This window comes from Leopardus geoffroyi, chromosome B2 (genome assembly GCF_018350155.1).
Source record: "Leopardus geoffroyi isolate Oge1 chromosome B2, O.geoffroyi_Oge1_pat1.0, whole genome shotgun sequence".
In the NCBI taxonomy this organism is placed as follows: domain Eukaryota; kingdom Metazoa; phylum Chordata; class Mammalia; order Carnivora; family Felidae; genus Leopardus; species Leopardus geoffroyi.
The window spans coordinates 21,016,763-21,036,084 of record NC_059332.1 but is presented as its reverse complement, the minus strand read 5'-3'; the positions used below and the strand labels follow the sequence as shown (position 1 = coordinate 21,036,084).

The window sequence follows — 19,322 nt, the reverse complement described above, 5'->3', positions numbered from 1 at the left end:
TTGAACCCAGGCATTCTGGCTCCCGAGAGTCTGTGTGTTTAATTGCCATGCTGCGTCTCTAAAACTTCTTTGTAAAATTCCAAAATTATGACAATTAGCTGTGAGTGTACATCTAAATTTTACCGAGCCAAGGTCTGCTATTCAAGACAGTGACTGGTTTAAAAATCCTGGTACGTGATAGTCATCATTCCTGGAATAGGTGCAGTCCAGATAGTTAATGAAGCCTCACTTTTTTGCAGGAGTGTTTTAATGCTGAAGTACAGTGAACAGTAGTCACAGGTCCTGTCGCAGAGCTTACTGTCTGGGTGTGGTGACGGGGAGTGCAGAGAAATCAGCCTACATTATAATGTGACTCAGTCTATGACTAGCTGTAGTACAGGTTATTGGAGGCTGTCGTAGGACTGTGGAGGTTTCCTGGATAAGGTGAATTCTCAGCTGATAAAAGTATGCTAAATTAGCTGGGTGAAGCACAGGGAAAGCATCAACAGCAGGGGAAAAGGATGTGACCAGATCAGGAAACCTAAGATGGTTAAGGATAGGTAAGCATAGGCTATAGAGAAAGAGGGGGATGATGGTGGCAAGGGTCCAGATCTTAAAGGTCCTTGTGTCAGCCATAGTAAAGAATCTGGATTTTTTTTTATGAGCTATGGAAGTATTTTAAGCCATACTATATCATCATATTTGCCATTTAATAAAATAATAATTGCTTACATTTATTGACACTTGCTATGTTCCAGGCTCTGTTTGAATTGTTTTATGTGTATAAACTCATGTATAACTTAATTTAGTCTTCGCAATAGATCTGTGACAGAAGTCCCATTTTACCCATTTTTTAGATGAGGAAACTTAGGCAAAGAAAGGTTAAGTACCTGAACCAAGTTCATGTAATCAGTAAGTAGCAGACCTGGAATTCAAAGTAGCTGCATTGTGGAGAGTGGAAGGGACAACAGATCTGGAAGCAGAGCAGTTAGGCAATGGCTGTTGTAATCCAGAAGAAAGATGATGATGTTCTGAAGTGGGGAAGTGGCAGAGAGGATGGATTATGTGGTAGGATTTCAGAGTTATTTAGTGAAAAGGACTAGGTGATTGATTAGATGTGAGTGATGAGGGAGAAGAGACGGTTTTCTACTTGAGAAAGTGGGACCTTTCACTGAAACTGGGAAACCCAAGAGGAATAGGTTTGGGGGTCAGGAGACCATGAATATAATGAATTTATTTTTGTTATAGTGGATTGTTAGTGTTTTTAGTATAAGGTACTCAGGAGAGAATCCAGGTCTAAAGATTTAGATTTTGGGAGTCCTTACTATATAGTAGAAATTGAAGCCATGAGATCTTCTAGTAAGTGTATATCAAATGGCACAAAGTCACTGGTTTGACTTATATAAAACATCAGCATTTATAGGGGTACAGGTAGAACAAGGAAGGCATCTTTTTTTTTTTTTTATAATATTTTAATGTTTATTTATTTTTGAGAGAGAGAGAGGGAGGGAGGAAGGGAGACATAGAATCTGAAGCAGGCTCCAGGCTCTGAGCTGTCAGCACAGAGCCCAATGCGGGGCTCAAACCCAAGAACTATGAGATCCTGACCTGAGCCGAAGTCGGATGTTTAACCGACTGGAGCCACCCAGGTACCCCAAGGAAGACGTCTTTAGAGGGGACCAAGTAGAAGGAACCAGAGAGGTAGGACATGAAGACTGTATGAGGATGACAGAAATGAACAGTTGGATTGTAACCTTCTAAGAGTTCACATATTTTAAAGAGTCTGACATGTGCTTTGGCTATAGTAGTAAGATGATTGTTAGTAACCTCCTGACTGGTAGTTTGTCTGTAAACAAATCTTTCAAAGGGTTGGGCTTTGAAGGAGTGGAGAGGGGGCTATAAAGGAGAGAGAGATTGAAGGAGGGAGGTTTTTGTTTTTGTTTTTAATGGGCACATACATCACACAGGGGGTTGGGAAAGAGGCCTCCAGAAGAAATGAATGGATAGTACCACTTAATCGAGTAGTAAACTTTTAATGGTATAATCATTTATTTAAATATTATGTACCCCTTTTTTTTGCTTCTATTTCTTTTTTATAGGATGACGTTGTGATATGCCCCTATGATTCCAATCATCACATGCCTAAATCATCTTTAGCAAAGCACATGGTATCTTGTAGATTGAGGAAACTGGGCTATACCAAAGAAGAAGAGGTACCCTATATTTATTATGTATATATGTCATGTAATTCCTACATTAATAAATTTACAGTATTCGGAAGATATAGTGTGAGGTTTTCTGTCAAAATAATAGTCATTTGTGGGGTGGAATGGTACTTGCCTAATTTCGCAAACTTTATTAAGAAATATTTAAATGATATAATCTTTTGTTCATGTCACATCTTAAAATAGTCAATTATCTGTTACTCAAGAATACTAACTTTTTTTTTGTTTTTACCATTTAGGATAAAATGTATAATTCTGATTTTTTCTATGAGAATGTGAAGATACCTTCAATTACTTTGAGTAAGTATTAATTTAATTATAATTAAAAAAAATTTTTTTTAACGTTTATTTATTTTTGAGACAGAGAGAGACACAGCATGAACGGGGGAGGGGCAGAGAGAGAGGGAGACACAGAATCGGAAGCAGGCTCCAGGCTCTGAGCCATCAGCCCAGAGCCTGACGCGGGGCTCAAACTCGCGGACAGCGAGATCGTGACCTGAGCTGAAGTCGGACGCTTAACCGACTGAGCCACCCAGGCGCCCCAAATTTAATTATAATTTAAAAATATCTTACTATAGGCATTGATATTTCATTTTTGAATTATCAAAAGAATCGACTTTTTAGTATGCTTGTGATTAAGAAGGACATTTTGTACCTTGAGAGAATGTAGGATTAATTAATGTACAGTGAAAGTAGTTTGCTTAATCTGAAATTTAGAGATGAGGCTTTTATTAATAGGTCATGGAAAGCTTTGTACAGTAAGACAGATACTTTCTTTCTTGGTTATAACAAAAATCTGGCCACACAACACAGTTTGCAGACTGAGTATGGAAGTGTGTTCCAGGTGTTAACAGCATAGGCAGAGGTTAAAATTTCAGGCTGTGGAATCAGAATGCCCTGATTCAACTCCTGGTTTTTTCACTAATAGATTTGTGACTTTCAGAAAGGTAATTTAACATTTTTGTTGCCTAAATTTCTTCATAAAATGGGGGATGATGATAATAGCACCTTTGTGAGGATTAAATGATATATATGTAAAATGCTTAGAAGAGTGCTTGACACTTAGCTGGAGTCAAGAAATGATAGCTATTATTGGTTTTGCTAAAATTTGCAACAACTACTGCAGTATGCCTGATGGTAATGTTTTCTGAACCGCTTGAAGTCTTGTTACTTACTGGGTTCTAGCTAGATCTGAAAGAATTCTGCGTTCAGATTACATGGGGAGTGATGTGGGTGTTTTGTTCTTAAGATTCTGGAAGATTTGTCAATGTGCCCAAAGAGCTTGGATTAGAAACCAATTAGTTAATTTAGTTGTGGACACTGATGATTCATTCTGTGTTTATGGGTGCTTTTTTGACAGATAAGGACTCACAATTCCAGATAATTAAACAAGCTAGAACTGCAGTTGGAAAAGAGGGTGATTGTTATAATCAAAGTAAGTAGCATCATAATTTGAGCTAATTAATGATTCAAACTATTTTTTAAGTACATGTTACTAATTTTTAAGAAAAATCTTGTGCAAACAGTTACATGGGAAAAATTAAGTTTTACACTTAACATTAGGCCAATGTGTTTGGTGTCAGCTTCATTTGTTAGATATTTTCTGCTCAAATATAGCAGAATCTCACTGGGCTGCTGTCTTAGCTAGGGTTTCATGCCTTGGAATCACCTAATAGGTGAGATTATCTTGTAGATCATTTTTATTCTAGTTATTTGGTAACTAAATCCCACTGAGATTGTCTAACCCTGAGATTTCTTTCCTTTCTTAAGAATTAGCCCATTGTTAAATGTAAGGATATTGAAACACAATGTAATAGGCAAGGCTTAGGCTGAAAGAGAATTTGAGAATAAAGCCCAAACACAAGGTTTTCCATACAGGTTCAGAAAGTTTGTGGACCCCTTCATGCCCAGTCCCTTCTTCCAGGGACTTACTTTAGCAGAGACTAGGTTAGAATTTTTAAGTATGAGCTTTTAGGAAATGAAAAGAAAACGAAATCCATCCAAAACATAGAAGTAAATGAGTAGATAGAGTTAATAGATTTCTGAACCTAGATATAACATGTAGCCAAAGCATTACTGGCTCCTTCTTATAAGGGTTTCTGAGTTGTCTTTGAACCTTCTAAAGATAGATTTCTCTGGGCATCTTACCTTTTTTTTCCCTCCCCTCATTTTTCTTTCTAGCTCAATTATATCATTAGCCCGTAGTTAGGATTTGTTTCTCCCTTGCTGAAGTTCAGTCTTTACCCTTTGTTCTAAGCCAATATCTGGACTTGATTTTTTCTTAAGCTGCACTGTGGCTTCAGGAGGAGGAACTCTCTTACCGGTGGTGTATATTACATTGGTTCCATGCAACAGCCAGAAGCACATTTCTTGTATTTCCTGTTTTAAAGCTCCCATCTTTATGTACTTTTTGCCAAATTCTAGAGTTTTTTTTCTTTGAGGGAGACATTTGACTCTTACTGGAAGAGATTACTGAGCTCTGATCAATCAAGCCTTTTTTTGGTCCTTATTATTGATTCTGTCTCTTACCCCCAGTTTAGTTAACAAAACAATAAAAATGTAGAGGATTTTGCTATTGTCTTTTTGGAGGGGTTAATAGTTAAAGGCCTTTTTGACTTTAACTAGTCAGATAGATTTGCTGAATTTATTTTAGAGTTGAAAGAGAACTGGAAAATCATCTAATCTGGCATCTGATTTACAGATAAGGAAACAAACTCTATCTGAGAGTAATGATAAGGTTCTGGTGTGTTTGTTCTGACGGCTCTCAATATTTTATTTTTTTTTAAATGGATTCTTTTTTAAAGCTGTTTTATGTATTTTGTTTCTCTTTCATAACTAACTTGAAATAATCTGGACAAATATTTTCCCCTCCATATCAGGTGAAGAAATTAGAGACACACAGAAATGGGTTAACACTCCTTCGTTAGATAATAGCAAGTCTTGGTAATAGCAAAGCTGGATTGAGGGCCAAGTTCTGAATTTTGGTACACACTCTGAACCGAGTTATTCTGTTTTCCGTTAGAAAATTTCATTTAGTGAAATTTATGGACTAAGATTCTAGCTGTTGCTCATATATTCATTATTTATTATGTCTATTATAAATAAGTACAAGGTAATCACAGACTTCAAATCTGTACTTACTCACTGCTATTAGTAGTGTTCATTGTTTGTTCTAGTTTGTAAGCCTATTTTAAGGAAAGAAACTAGTTGCTTGGCCTGGTACAAATGACAGTTTTCCTGAGGTTTTGTTTCCTTTTCTGTAGTATAAAACTATCTTACAATGTTGTTTAAAACAATGGAGATAATGAATGCTAAACTAGCACTAGCTCTAATATATGGTAATTTCTATTGTCTAAGCAATTTAATTTCTAAGCACATTAATGTATAGAAAGCCATATTAAGATAATGAAATGGGTGAGAATTTTATACATGTGGGTAATTTAATGTTCTCAAGTTTTTTAATTTATATTAACTAAGTAATAAGGTGGATTAGACATTGAATTTAGTTCTTTACAGAAGCAAAGAATTACTTTGAATAGTTCTTTCAGTAGAAAAGTTAAGAGGAACTTTTATTTTGTTTTCACACTCTATTAAATTAAACTGTTAAGAATTTTTTCTTAAATGATCTGTAACCCTCTTTTTAAAACTTTTTTTCATCTTGTGTAGAGCTCTGCAGTTTCTCAATAGACATTATTTTTGTGACCCACTTATGTCTTACACATTTTTAAATCTTACAGCCTAGAACAAGAATCTTTTTTAATATGTTACTGATTTATTTACTTTGAAGGAAGAATGACTAACATAAGCAAATTTACATTTTCCCATTTAATTAATATTTTGTGTGTCTTGTATTAAGTTGTAAGTTTTTGATAAGTTATATTTATGTTTCCATTTTGTCAGTCATACCAGGTCTCCACTCAGTGTACAGAATTCTCAATTCATGAACTTGTGAAAGCTTGATGCAACCATGAGATGTACTTACCTATTATCAACCATGAGATGTTTATTTTATAACCAAGATACTAATTTTAATCATAAACAATCATTTTACATTTAGTGGTGTATCTTTTTCTTTCAGTATTATTTGCTGTATTTCAATTTCATGACTATATTTGAATCATGGCTATGATTTGAAGATCAGTGTATTATACTAAACCCTTGAGAGACCCTAGTAGATTGGTTCTAGGCCTAATCTGTTCTTACGACTTGTGTGACTTGGGCAAGTCATTTTACCTCTATGGGCCTTAATTTCTTTATCTCTGATGTTGGAAATTGACTCTGTATTTTCCCTAAAATTCTGAATTTGTATCTTTGAGCCAGTACCTTCTATTAATGTTTAATATTATATATGTCACACGTTTAAGGTGCTCTGTGATGGCAAAAGTGACTAAAAAGAAAGAATTAGAGTTACTAAAAAGGTAGATTAGAGTTTCAGTTTGGGTGAAGAAAAAATTCTGGAGACGGACAGAAGTTATGGTTGCAAAACAATGTAATATACTTAATGCCTCTAAGCTGTACACTTAAAAATGGTTAGATGGTAAATTTTATGTTATATATATATTGCTACAGCTTTTAAAAGGCTACTACAAAAAAAAGTAGAGGATCATGGAATTTAATATGATTACAGCACGTCTAGGTGTATTTCTAAATCCTGTAGAAGCTTGTGTTTGAAAAGTTACATTTTATGGAAATGTAAGCTTATTTGTGTTTATCCTTTTTTTTTTTTTTTTGTCAGAAATATCTATGTTCTGAATTATTTGAATGCAGTTTGTTGTTTAACTTTTCCTGTACTTTTTCTTTTTCAGTAATTGGGGTGAGTATAAAGAGGAATTAGGAACCTGAATGTACTCCTTATTTAAAGATATGCAGTATCCTTTTTGCAAATGATATCCTTTTAAAAGTATCACTCAAATTTCTAAACTTGATCTTAACCACTGTCACAGTATTAGAATCTTTGGAATTTTCGTTGAATTTCAAGGAATTTAAGTATCCATCATCACCATACAGAAATTTAAGATGAATGAAGACAACTCAGAATAATTTAAGGAGGAAATTATATTTCTTTGTCTAAAAATAATAGGCAAAGGTTTATGTGGATCTTGTTTGTAATATATCAGTGTTTTCTAATCTTTGTATTTTTCTCCCAGATTTTTATAAAAGCCTATATTCAAAGGAATTAGGCTTATCAAAGCTAATTCATTTTTATGGTACAAAATTAAATGTTTTCACATCTGCCTTCATAAAAAAGCTTTTCATAGTGTCTACCACAATTATAGTAAAATTGATTGACTTGAAAGGAAACCCTTCTCTACTAATTCAAAACCCTTCGACTAATACAAATGACCCTGTATTGTTATCCGCATCTATTCATGGACTCATATTCAGTGTAGCCCTCCTCCTAATGTAGACAAATGTAAAGTCATCTCTTTTTTTGTGTTGTAGTGCTTAGTTGGTAGTTTGCTCTTACTTGAATTATTCTTTTGCCTCTTTACCTGGGAAGTTAAGGCTAGACTTTATCAAATAAAAGTATCTGGGAAGAGCTACTGATCTTACTTGTTCTGTGAACCAAAGTTATTACTTTAGGGTAGTAGCTCCTATTTATTGTTTGCATCAGTAAATAATGAAGGCTAGAAAGAATTGTGTTAAAACAATTGCTTTATTTACAGTTACCATAAATTTTTATTTCTTTGAGAAAATTTGAATCTCAAAACAAAAATTTTCTTCAATGTTTAATACATCATATCAAGGTATTGTATTTACTTTCTTTCATTAATGAGCAGATTTTAGAAAGTTCTGTGACTGTTGGGGGGGGCAGTGCTCTTAACTCTTTTAAATTAATTTGGTTGTGTCAATATGCTTCCTCTTCCGAAAATTAAAACAAATTTAGTCTCAGTTTTACCTGTCTTTCTCTGGTCTGAGGAAGTTTGGGATTTCTGCTACCTAATTAATTGTGTTTTGGTCCCTGGCTCTAAGTCATTGCAAAAGTGGGGTATAGTTTGAATACGGAGCATCTAACTTGATGTCTCATATAAAAAAGACATTTTTTACACATTTTTCATATTTCTATAATATATTTTCAGAGGGACTACAACGTGTATTACCTATTAAAAGCATTTTTTCCCCAACTCTTACGGGAAAAAGCATATAAACAGAAAGAAAGTTACTATTTTTATCATATGGGTAGCCTTTTAAAAATTGTTACCCAGAAGGTTTCCTTATGAGCAAATTATCTCATGGTTATTATTGCTTGCCTTCATGGGATGTGTCTTAACATTGTTGGAGAGAATAGCAAACATCCACAGTACATGCTTTCTGTGGGTATGGCTTTGAGGATAAAGTCACTGTTTATTATTTATGACACAGACGGATATTTTTTATATTTTAGGGATTACTGTGAAAACAATTGTGTTAATGTTGCATTATTACAGCGCATGTTTAAAGATAAAGAGTAAATTTTAAGTCCACAATGCTTCATGTATTGTTTATTCTTGTGGTTTTATTTTTACTAGGGATTTATTCTTCATTACCTGTTGAAGTTCCTCTGAATCACAAACGGTTTGTTTGTGATCTAACACAAGCTGATCGTCTTGCCCTCTATGATTTTGTAATGGAGGAGACGAAGAAAAAGCGCTCGGATTCTCAAATTATTGAAAATGACAGTGATCTCTTTGTAGACTTGGCTGCCAAAGTCAATCAAGGTTTGAGATGAATATAATAGTTTTATATTTCTTAATTGTCATTTCGCTCTTTGAGTGTTACAAAGATTTAGTTGTTAGGCCACTTTGAGTTGAAAGAGGATGATTTTGCATTATCCGATATTCACATATATGTTAAGATATTTACTCAGGGCATGAAATTTTGCTCTCTGTCCTTTGTATTAAGCATATTTTCCTTCTATAAGAATGTCACTTATAGCTGTGCTGGTCTTTTAATCTTTGTACCTTAACAATCTTAGGTTCAACTAATGGAGAAAAGGAATGATATAAAACTTAGTCTATTTGTATAATATGGAGTTTTTAGGATGTTTTTGTATGCATGGAAACATGTTGAAATATTGGATGATTGCGGTCTTTCTTCCTGCTAATTAGTAAGAATCTAAAAGCTTCCAAGGATGTAATAATTTTGTTTTATTCTTTTATTAGATAATAGTCGAAAAAGTCCAAAGTCTTACCTTGAAATCCTAGCAGAAGTGAGAGATTATAAAAGAAGACGCCAGTCCTATAGAGCTAAGAATGTTCACATAACCAAGAAATCATATACTGAGGTAAGCTTTACATAATCTCTTAGAGCTTTGTTGAGAACAGAATGTCCCTTCGATAGTTTTCTAAGTCTGTTCTATGAATTTCCACAGTTCATAGAGGTTTTTTGAAAGAAAATAGCTTCAAGGTGGCCACCTTGAAATACAAATACCTGATTTGTATTTGCTTCATTACTTTCAGATCCACTGTACCAGGCAAATAAGGCCTTTTCAAGGTACAAAAATCTTATGTAAAGAGGTTGTACAGTCTTAAAAAATACCTACTTTTGAGAAAGCATTGTATCATAAGTGCATAGATTTTGGCCTTAGACCTGGGTTTGAGTGTTGATTGTACTCTTTATCATTCGCTATTTGACTTGCACAAATTCTTTGAGCTTTTTAAGTTGCAACTTTTTTCATTTTAAACATTTTATGTAGATTTTGTGGGGGTGTTATAAGAATTGATTGAGATAATGCATGTAGACACAGAAGTTGGTCAACAAACAGCCGTTGTCTTTTCCTTACAGAAATTTTAGCATGCTTTTATGTACTCTTCTAAATGTTTGGGCTTAAGAAATGTCTGGTATAAATTATTTATGTATTAATCTCTTGATGTATATCCAAAGTTATTTTCAGATGTCTTTTAGTGGATAGTCAGAGTTGATGAATTTTTTGGTACATGAATTACCTTGCCCAGACTCTACAAATAATCTCCTTATTGAATCTCTAAATTCTTCCCACATTATTTCTTAACTTCTCTCTATGATTTCTAAGACCTTCCATAATCTGACCTTATTTTACCAAGCATTTTATTTTGCTTTAGTCAAGCATGTCTCTTAAACTGTATCTGATTACACACATTTATTCTTATCTATCTGTCCAAATAACATGTTTTCTCACCTGAAATGCTCTTTATTGTTATTTTAAATCTTGATACAAATTTTAAGGTCCGTTGTTTCCATGAGGTGCTAGTTGACTCAATCATTTGTTGATTTATTGTTTTAATGCTCTCTGTACCACATAGCTTAGCATTTAATCTTATGCTGTTCTTTGTATAATTAAAGTATATGTTTCAGTCTTATCTCTTCCAGTAGAGGTCTGGGACCTCGTCATATTACCTAAGTATTCGTACAGTCCCTCAAATACTTGGTGGTTCGTCAGTTGTTTCTTCTCTGGTCTCAGTACCTTGTAACCAAGTGTAAGTGTTGCTGCTAGTGTTCTTCAAATTTTATGGTTAACCTTTTTTTTTTGTTTTGTTTAAAGTTTATTTATATAAGTAATCTCTGTACCCAACATGGCCCTCAAACTTACGACCCAGAGACCAAGAGCCAGCCACACACTTTTGGGACTAAGCTAGATAGGCGCCCCTGTGGTTAACTTTTTATTATGGAAATATTCAAGCATATGCTAAAGTGGGTGGAATAGTCTAATGAACTCTTTTGTCCCTGTCACAGCTTCAACAATTATCAACATTATGGCCTTGTCATTTTCTTTATATCCTCACTTGCTACCTCCTTCCTCCACATTGGTAATTTTGGAAGCAGATCCTAAATACCTTTCATCTGTAAAAACTTCAGTGTTTACAAATCTTTCAGTGATTTATCATATTCCTGGTCATGAATTTTCCAACATTTTATCTATTTCTAGCTTCATTCATGTCCTCTATAATTTTTGTTTGGACTAAACCTGAACTTTGTCAAATTTCAGAAAAAAGTTACCTACTGTAGTTACTGTGCATAACACACTGCTGTTGGGGAGGTAAAGATAAATGGCACACAGACACCACCCTTAAGGAGCTTAGAATAGTTTATACAAGTGGAACAGAGCTTTCAAAATACAGCTTGCATTCAGTACTAAAATAAAGTGAGATCAAAGCATATGGGAGAAAAGAGCGATTATTTTTAAAAGATAAGATTGGTATGGGCTTCATAGAGAAGATTGCATTTGAAGGAAAGGGAGAAGTAGGAAGGATAAAGAATGCTGTTCATCAGCTCTTTCCTATGGCGAATCTATGCAAGGTTAGGTCTGTGGAAACCGTGTCCAGTAATACTTGGGCTTCACAGAGTTCATGTAGAGCTAGTCAGAGAGTCATGGGGGGCTACTCGGGAAGTGCTGGAGCTAGAATTGGAATTCAGGTGTTTATGACTCATGTCACTCTCTGGATTGTACTTGGACACATCTAAGATTTTCTCAGGAGAATATGGTGGAGGAGGGGAAGTGGTGGATGAGGATATTCCCGGTGGAAGGGTTAGTGTTCCTAAAAATAAATAGAGGTATAGTTTTTGAGATACCCATTAGTAGTCCAAGATGGCTAGCATTTAGGGTTTCTGAACCTCCAGTAGGAGATAAGGCTGGTTTCTGCTATGTGATGTAGTAAAATCATGAAAGGCTTCAAAGGCTTTATTAAGGAATTTGGACACTGTTCCATTTTACTTTGGGAGCCATTGAAAGTTTCCTTGAAGTAGGGAGAAACTCAGTCAGAACTGAACTTTTTAGTGTTTGTCTTTGAGATTGCCCCTTGTCCCCTGTACCTTCTTAAAACATTTTCTAATTAGGCATGAGGGAAATGTAACCTTCTATTTTAGTTTCATCTGTGCTTCTCAGTTCACTAGCCCTGTGCTTGATGGCATGGATAAATAGGAAAGAAAGAAACTTCCAAATGGTTCTTACAGGTAAGGGGTTTATATTAATCTTATAGGAAAGTATCTGTGAAGTGACTATAATGTTTGATATTTTGTCTCTCATCTTAATTACAAGATTTTTAAAAAGCTTTATTTGTAAATAATCTCAAACATACAAATAATTTGCAAAACTAAAAATAGTACAAAGAACTCCTAAATATCCTTTACCCTGATCACCTGTTAACATTTTGTCCCATTTGCTTGTCATTTGCACTCTCTCTTAATTTGTATATTTTTCTCTCTCTTGATCTCTGTCTATGCGTTATTTTTTTTCTAAACTATTTAAGTTTCATAACCCATGATTTTTTTGTCACTAAATACTTAGTATGTATTTCTTAAAAATAGGGATATTTTTCTTAATCATAAGATAGCAATCAACTAGCAAGTTTAGCAGCGATTATAGTACTTTCCTTTTTCTTTTTTAACATTTATTTTTGAGAAGAGAGAGTGGGGGAAGGGCAAAGAGACAGGGAGACACAGAATCTGAAGCAGGCTCTAGGCTCTGAGCTATCAGCACAGAGCCCGATATGGGGCTTGAACTCACGAACAGTGAGATCGTGACCTGAGCCAAAGCCAGTCGCTTAACCGACTGAGCCACCCAGGTGCCCCTATAGTATTTTCATTGACCATTCATGTTGTAATTTGGCCACAGAATTTTTAATATTCTCTAAACTCATATCCCACAGTTCATTCTGTCATAACTCTTAGTAAATATTTGGATGATTGTTAGCAGTGATTTTTCTAGTTAATTTTTTGAAAAAACTTTCTTATCTGAGACTGGGTGCTTATCTCTCCTAAGGTGATTCGGGATGTCATAAATGTGCACATGGAAGAACTCAGTAGTCATTGGCAGGAAGAGCAGGAAAGACCAGAGGATGATGCTGAAAAGTATGTCATGGTGTTTACTGGTGAAAATATTCTCTTTTTAATCTGTTACTTTATAATCATTTGACTAAATTTCAGCATTTCCAAGACCATTAATAACACACTGTAGTTAATTAATATGCTTAAATTGTTCCATGTTGTCCTTCCTCAAGATTATTATACCAGGGTTTCTCTGTGACATTGCCCTTTGACAGTTTTGGAGAAACAAATATATTGATGAAATATTAAAACAGTAAAATATTTAAGAGCTATATTTCTTTAACTGTCTTCTCATATGGAATATAAGGTTATACCTATTTTTTTTTTTAATGTTTGTTTATTATTTGAGAGAAAGAGAAAGTGAGAACGAGCAGGGGAGGGGCAGAGATCAAAGGAGGCACAGAATCTGAAGCAGGCTCCAGGCTCTGAGCTGTCAGCGTAGAGCCTGATGTGGGGCTCAAACTCACAAACCGTGAGGTCATGACTTGAGCCAAAGTTGGATGCTTAACCCACTGAGCCATCCAGGTGCCCCAGCTTATACTTATTTATATCGATTCTATCGTTGTTCTGATATAGAATATTCAACTTTTAGCTGGTGTGTCTGTGTGTGTTTGGTGGAGACCAGTGTTTAACTGTTCTGGGGCACCTAGGTGGCTCAGTTGGTTAAGCGTCCAACTTTGGCTCAGATCATGATCCCAAGGGTCGTGAGTTTGAGCCCCGTATCAGGCTCTGTGTTGACAGCTCAGAGCCTGGAGCCTGCTTCAGATTCTATCTCCCTCTCTTTTGTACCCCCCATACTCATGCTCTGTCTCTGTCTCTCTCAAAAATAAACATTAAAAAAAATTAAAGAATAAAACTGAACTATTCTTTCTGTTTTTCAGGAATGAAGAAAGGCGATCGGCTTCAGTAGATTCACGGCAGTCTGGTGGAAGCTATTTGGATGCTGAGTGTTCACGACATAGAAGGGATCGGAGTAGGAGTCCACATAAAAGAAAAAGAAATAAAGATAAGGATAAAAACTGGGACTCAAGAAGAAGGAAAGAGAGGTGAGTCTAACACTGCATCATCTGATGTTGAACTGTTTACTTTTGAAAAGTAAATAGATCTGTCTGTTGTAGAGTATGTTGAGAAAATGGATTATAAGAGTAAATTACAGTACAGAGAGTAAGTAATTGATGAGAATTCATATCATTTGTCTTACGTTAGTTCAAATAACCACAGCTCTGGTGGCATAGTTCTCTATATGCCTGATTGGATGTGGGTTTCCCTCTTTTACTCCTAGTCAGTTTCCTAGTCATGACATATGGAAGTAATGTCTAGGTAGGAGGTTAACTGTCAACAAGGTGTTTGCCTAGATCTCTTTTTTCTGCTCCATCCTCCCTCCTTTTTCTTATTATTTGTTTCTCCTGCTAATTCTTGAGTTAAAGGGTATATAGGGTCAGAGAAAAGATCCAAACTTTAATGTCAAGTCAATTTTGCCCTTGTTAATAACTCTCATAGAATTCGATGGCTAGAAAAGTATGAACTAATACTAAAATAATAAATGTAAGTCATTTGTGGTCTATTCCTGTAGTCCAGCTGCCTCTGGGTATCTGCCTGGATCTCACTTTCATCAGGTCTCTAACTGAACATACTTTTTCTCATTCTGCCCCTCTTTTCCCAGCATTCCATATTCTGATTAATGGGATGACCATCATCTATTCACCTAAGCAGAAGTCAAGGATTTATTTTAGTGGCTTCTATTTTATTCCTACCATTTAGTTCCTAATTGCTGTCAGTTTTACCTGAAGATACTTTACATGCACCTTCTTGTCTCTGTCCTTACTGCTGTCCATCTGGAAAATGATAGTTTTTCCTAATTGTTCTATCTGCTTGTAAGCTTGTCTCATATGGAGACATCCCTACTCTACTGCCAGAGTGAACTTTCACTCTTAAAACTTTTCAGTGTCAAAATTCACATTGTTTAGAATGGCTCTTAAACCCTCCAGGATAAGGGCTCCACCTACCCATCCTTGTATTTTGCCAAAACCCCATGAAATGCCAAAATTATGCTGTAGCCAGCCTGAATTACTTAGAGTTCCTCATCTATACTGTGCCACATTTGTGCCTTTCTCTGTCAAGTTCTGCTGCCTAATTTTTATTTTTAAAGCCTGCTTGGTGAGCCCTTCCTTGTCCTTTAAGACCCAGCTTAGTCATTTCTGTGAAACCTATTCTCACTGAGGCAGAGCTGATCTCTCCCATCGTGTCAGCACTCTGCTTAGCATGTTCTTTTTATTGAACTTATGTTATTACTCTCCCTACTAGACTGAGCTCCTTGAAGGCGGGTCGATGTCTTACTTAGTAACATATGCCCAGTGTTTGTCTAATAATGGCCTCTCAAATGATATCTTTTCTCTCTTCAGGGCCAATAGTGATCAGGAATTAGTAATGCTTATTGGTTCAATAATTTTGCTCATCTCACTGTCATTCATTTCATAGGTTTCAAGCTAGCTGTGATTTTATCCTTTTCTTATAAATAAGAAGTATTTGCTTAGTAATCCCTTTTGATTCACATAATGAATGGTATTTTATAATAATTATACACAAATTAACTCTTAGTTATCAGAGTTATTCTTTTACTTCCTTATGGTTTGTTCATGTTTCTTCCATTTGAGTAATTCTTGGCATCTCTGGTCAGTTTTTATTGACTTAAATACATTAGCCTCAAATATAAACATGAAATAATTTTCCTTTAGAGAGGATATATTTAGAGTTTAAATATAAACTGAGTATCAGTAGGAAATACATCCTCAGTAGTGTAGGACTAATCCTTGATATCCACACTTGAGGTGGAATGAATTGTAGGGAGCTGAGATAGGAGCCAGCACAAAGATATCAGACCATTTCTGACTTCAATATTTTATTTGAAATGAATTCTCCCCTTCTCATGAGTGTATATTCAAAATAACCTTTAAAGTGGAACTCCAAAATGCAACTTAAAAAAATCTCATTTTGCTTGTCCCCATGTCAATTTTGTCCCTTGGTTTTAACGTTTAATTTTCTACATTTACTCTTAAACAACTGTTTAGGGGCATCTTGCTGGCTCAGTTGGTAAAGCATGTGAGTCTAGATCTCAGGATCATGAGTTCAAGTTATGTTGAGTGTACAGCTTAATAAAAACAATTACTGTTTAGTTCTGAATGCATGTTATAACTTGTTCTGAAGTATATTACTAGTGAGTTATCGTTTTAGCACTGATATTAAAATGTCCATCATTTGTAATATTTTTTTTTCCACTCCTGTCATTTCAGGGATGGGGAAAGACACCATAGTCATAAAAGAAGAAAGCAAAAAATATAAATGAGGTATTTGTGCATGTATTAATTATGCTTATGCCATGATAACCAATATGCCAATATTTTAATTACAATTGCTTTGAGTAAAAGAATGTGTTTCTATGACTTGTTTAGTGCTCAGATTATTGATTTTCAGTAAGTACTTATGTTTCTAACCATGAGTACACTATCATGCCCTATAATTTTGTTTTACTTATATTTTAATAGATGATTGCTTCCTATTACTGATTTTGTTTCATTCTTTGTTATAGTTTATGTATCAGAAAATTCTTTAATTAAAGTCAGTACTTAAGCTATATAAATAATACACAAATACATTTGCATTAAAAAAAAAATTAAACCTTTCAGTTAGGTTAATGTCCCCTTGGAACACCACCTATAATCCCTGTGGCCACCTCAGGAACTACTATTTACCACTATACTGGTAAATTGTAATAGGGAAAGACGACTTACATATCTGTCAGAAGGGAAATAGCCTGGTTAAATAAAATATGGAATAGTCGTGTGATTACTATATTGGACCTAAAAGAAATAAACTTTATCTAGATTAATATGGATAGATCTCAGAAATATAATGCTGAGTGAAAATAACAAGCTGAAGAAAGATAGATACAAGTTATATTTATGTACAATATAATACTATACATTTTCTGTGACCATATATGTATGTAAATACATCTTTAAGGGTTTAGAAGAACTCATACCAAATTCATAATAGTGATTATTTGGGGGAGGAGTTATAGATGGGTGAGGTTAGGAGTGAAAACCAGGATTGAGAAGGTGGTCGAAGAAGATTTTAGCTTTATCCATAATACATTAATTTTTAAAAATCAGATGCTTATGTTTCACTTGTTAATTAAAATTAGATTTTAATTAAAATTTAAAATACACTGTATTTTCTTTCATGTAAATCATTTTTATTGAGGTTTACTGCTTCTATAAAATAAAATACATCCGTTTTAAGTGTAAGTTTCATTGACTTTTGACAAACTTTTACCCCTGCCAACAAAATCACCTTAATCAAGATAGAGAACATTTCCATCATCCCCAAAAGTTACCATATGCCCCTTTTACCAGGCAGTTTCTCTGTCCCCCCTCTAGGCAACCACAGACTGGTTCTTGTTGCTGTTGATTAGATGTATCTTTTTTAGAATTCATATAAACAGAATCCTACAATACGTACCTTCTTCTCCACGTGTTTTTAGATCAATCCATGTTGTATGCATCAGTCGTCCCTTTCTTTTTCTTAGTATATTCTGTTGTTATGATGGATCACCCAGGTGAGACTTAAGCATTAAATGTTAATCATCTCATGTCTAATAGCAACATCGTGATTCTTGGATACCCAGGATAAAGACTCCAAGGTGGGTTCCAAATAGAAATGAAACTTTAATTATTTCAATAAGTGACTGATAATGACACAAAGGTTGACTGGATTTAGATCAGATTGGCTGTTAGGCTTCAGGTATGAGAAACAACTCTCAGATTTATAAGTTGGAAATCAACTGTTCACTTGCCAATTTGAAGTCTTACTACTGCTGTTGTACTTAATTTCTAAATATATAAAATTCAGATTTAAAAATCTTAAGGATTTTAGCATTATAATGTTGAACCATGTAAAATTGCTCCGTTTGTGGGTCAAAACCATTTGAATTACCAGCAATTTTATATATTGTAACTTAATTTATCATTTTGTTTTTCAATATGATTTCATTGATTTTGCTGAGTGGAAGAAACCGAAGAGTAAGATTGAAAGGCATACTTGGGTTTCTGGTAGAAGAGAGAAATAAGTGGAAAGGAGAAGTGGGGTGGTGGGATTGGGGAAAAGTAGGATAGTATGGAAAAATGTAACCAGAGTGCTCGTTTTAGCAGCACATATGCTAAAATTGAAATAATACAGAGAATAATACAGAGAAGATTAGTATGGTTTCTGGGCAAGAATGACACGTAAAATGTAACCAGGGTTCTTTACAGATTTTTAAGTATAATATCAACTACTGCAAACTATCCATTAAAATATAGATGTAGATGATAAGAGGCTTTGTTTGATCCTTGCATGTTTTAATTTTCCATGCTTGCCTGTGTTTCAGACTCCTTCACTGGATTATGGCTCCTTGAGAGCAGGTTTTACATTTTTATCAATATAACCCCCCACAGTGGTTGTCAATTTATTATCTTAAATTTTGACAAAAGCATTTGCAAGCCCCTGTCATTTAATATCTAATTTTTGATTCATAAAGTACTGATATTAATAATTACTATAACTGTTACCCATTTTACCTGTTTATTTAATCCTATTTCTGATAGTACCTTCTTGCCTACATTTATGATCTACTGGCTATAAAAGTATTCTCTCCTGAAGTCTTTTAAAAGCACTAAGGATAGCTAACATTTATTGAGCACTCACTATGTAGCAGACTCTGTTTTGCACACACACACACACACGGTGTACATAACATAAAATTGACCATTTTAGCCAATTTTTTATGTTTATTTATTTTGAGAGAGAGAGAGTGTGTGTGTGTGTGTGTGTGTGTGTGTGTGTGTATAAGTGGAAAGAGAGAGAGAGAGTGTGTGTGTGTGTGTGTGTGTGTGAGTGGAGGAGAGGCAGAGGGAGAATCCCAAGCAGTCTCTGACAGCCTGTGCGAATGGACCCCATGAACTGTGAGACCATGACTTGAGGCAAAATCAAAGGTCTGACGCTTAACCAACTAAGCCACCCAGTCTCCTCTACCATTTTAGCCATTTTCAAGTGTATAGTTCAGTGGCATTAACATTCATGTTGTTGTACAACTGTCACTGCCATACGTTTCCAGAATGTTTTCATCATCCCAAACTGAAAATCTCTACTCATTAAACAGCAACTCTCCGTTTACCCCTTCTCCCAGCCCTTGGTAACCACCACACCACTTTCTGTCTCTAGGAATTTGACTATTCTAGGGAAGTCATGTAAGTGGAATAATAGAATATTTGTTTTTTTGGTGTCTGGCTTATTTTACTT

At 34.8% G+C, this 19,322-nt stretch overlaps 1 protein-coding gene and 1 pseudogene across 6 annotated transcripts in view; both read left to right on the top strand.

The window, feature by feature from the left end:
- SNRNP48 (small nuclear ribonucleoprotein U11/U12 subunit 48) overlaps window positions 1-19,322 on the top strand; it is a 32,707-nt gene that overhangs the window by 1,972 nt on the left and 11,413 nt on the right. For 2 of the 6 annotated variants that reach the window (XM_045497462.1, XM_045497459.1), the window contains exons 2-9: window positions 2,079-2,192; window positions 2,444-2,504; window positions 3,565-3,639; window positions 8,714-8,902; window positions 9,347-9,468; window positions 12,922-13,010; window positions 13,868-14,032; window positions 16,277-16,330. In XM_045497462.1, coding sequence (XP_045353418.1) covers window positions 2,079-2,192; window positions 2,444-2,504; window positions 3,565-3,639; window positions 8,714-8,902; window positions 9,347-9,468; window positions 12,922-13,010; window positions 13,868-14,032; window positions 16,277-16,325 — 864 coding nt within the window. In that variant the 3' untranslated portion in view covers window positions 16,326-16,330. Of the gene's footprint in view, window positions 1-2,078; window positions 2,193-2,443; window positions 2,505-3,564; window positions 3,640-8,713; window positions 8,903-9,346; window positions 9,469-12,921; window positions 13,011-13,867; window positions 14,033-16,276; window positions 16,543-17,644; window positions 18,361-18,411; window positions 18,592-19,322 lie in introns of those variants that run through there. The other 4 variants (XM_045497463.1, XM_045497458.1, XM_045497461.1 and 1 more) reach the window with 3 other exon arrangements.
- Window positions 18,178-18,301, top strand: LOC123610035 (annotated as a pseudogene).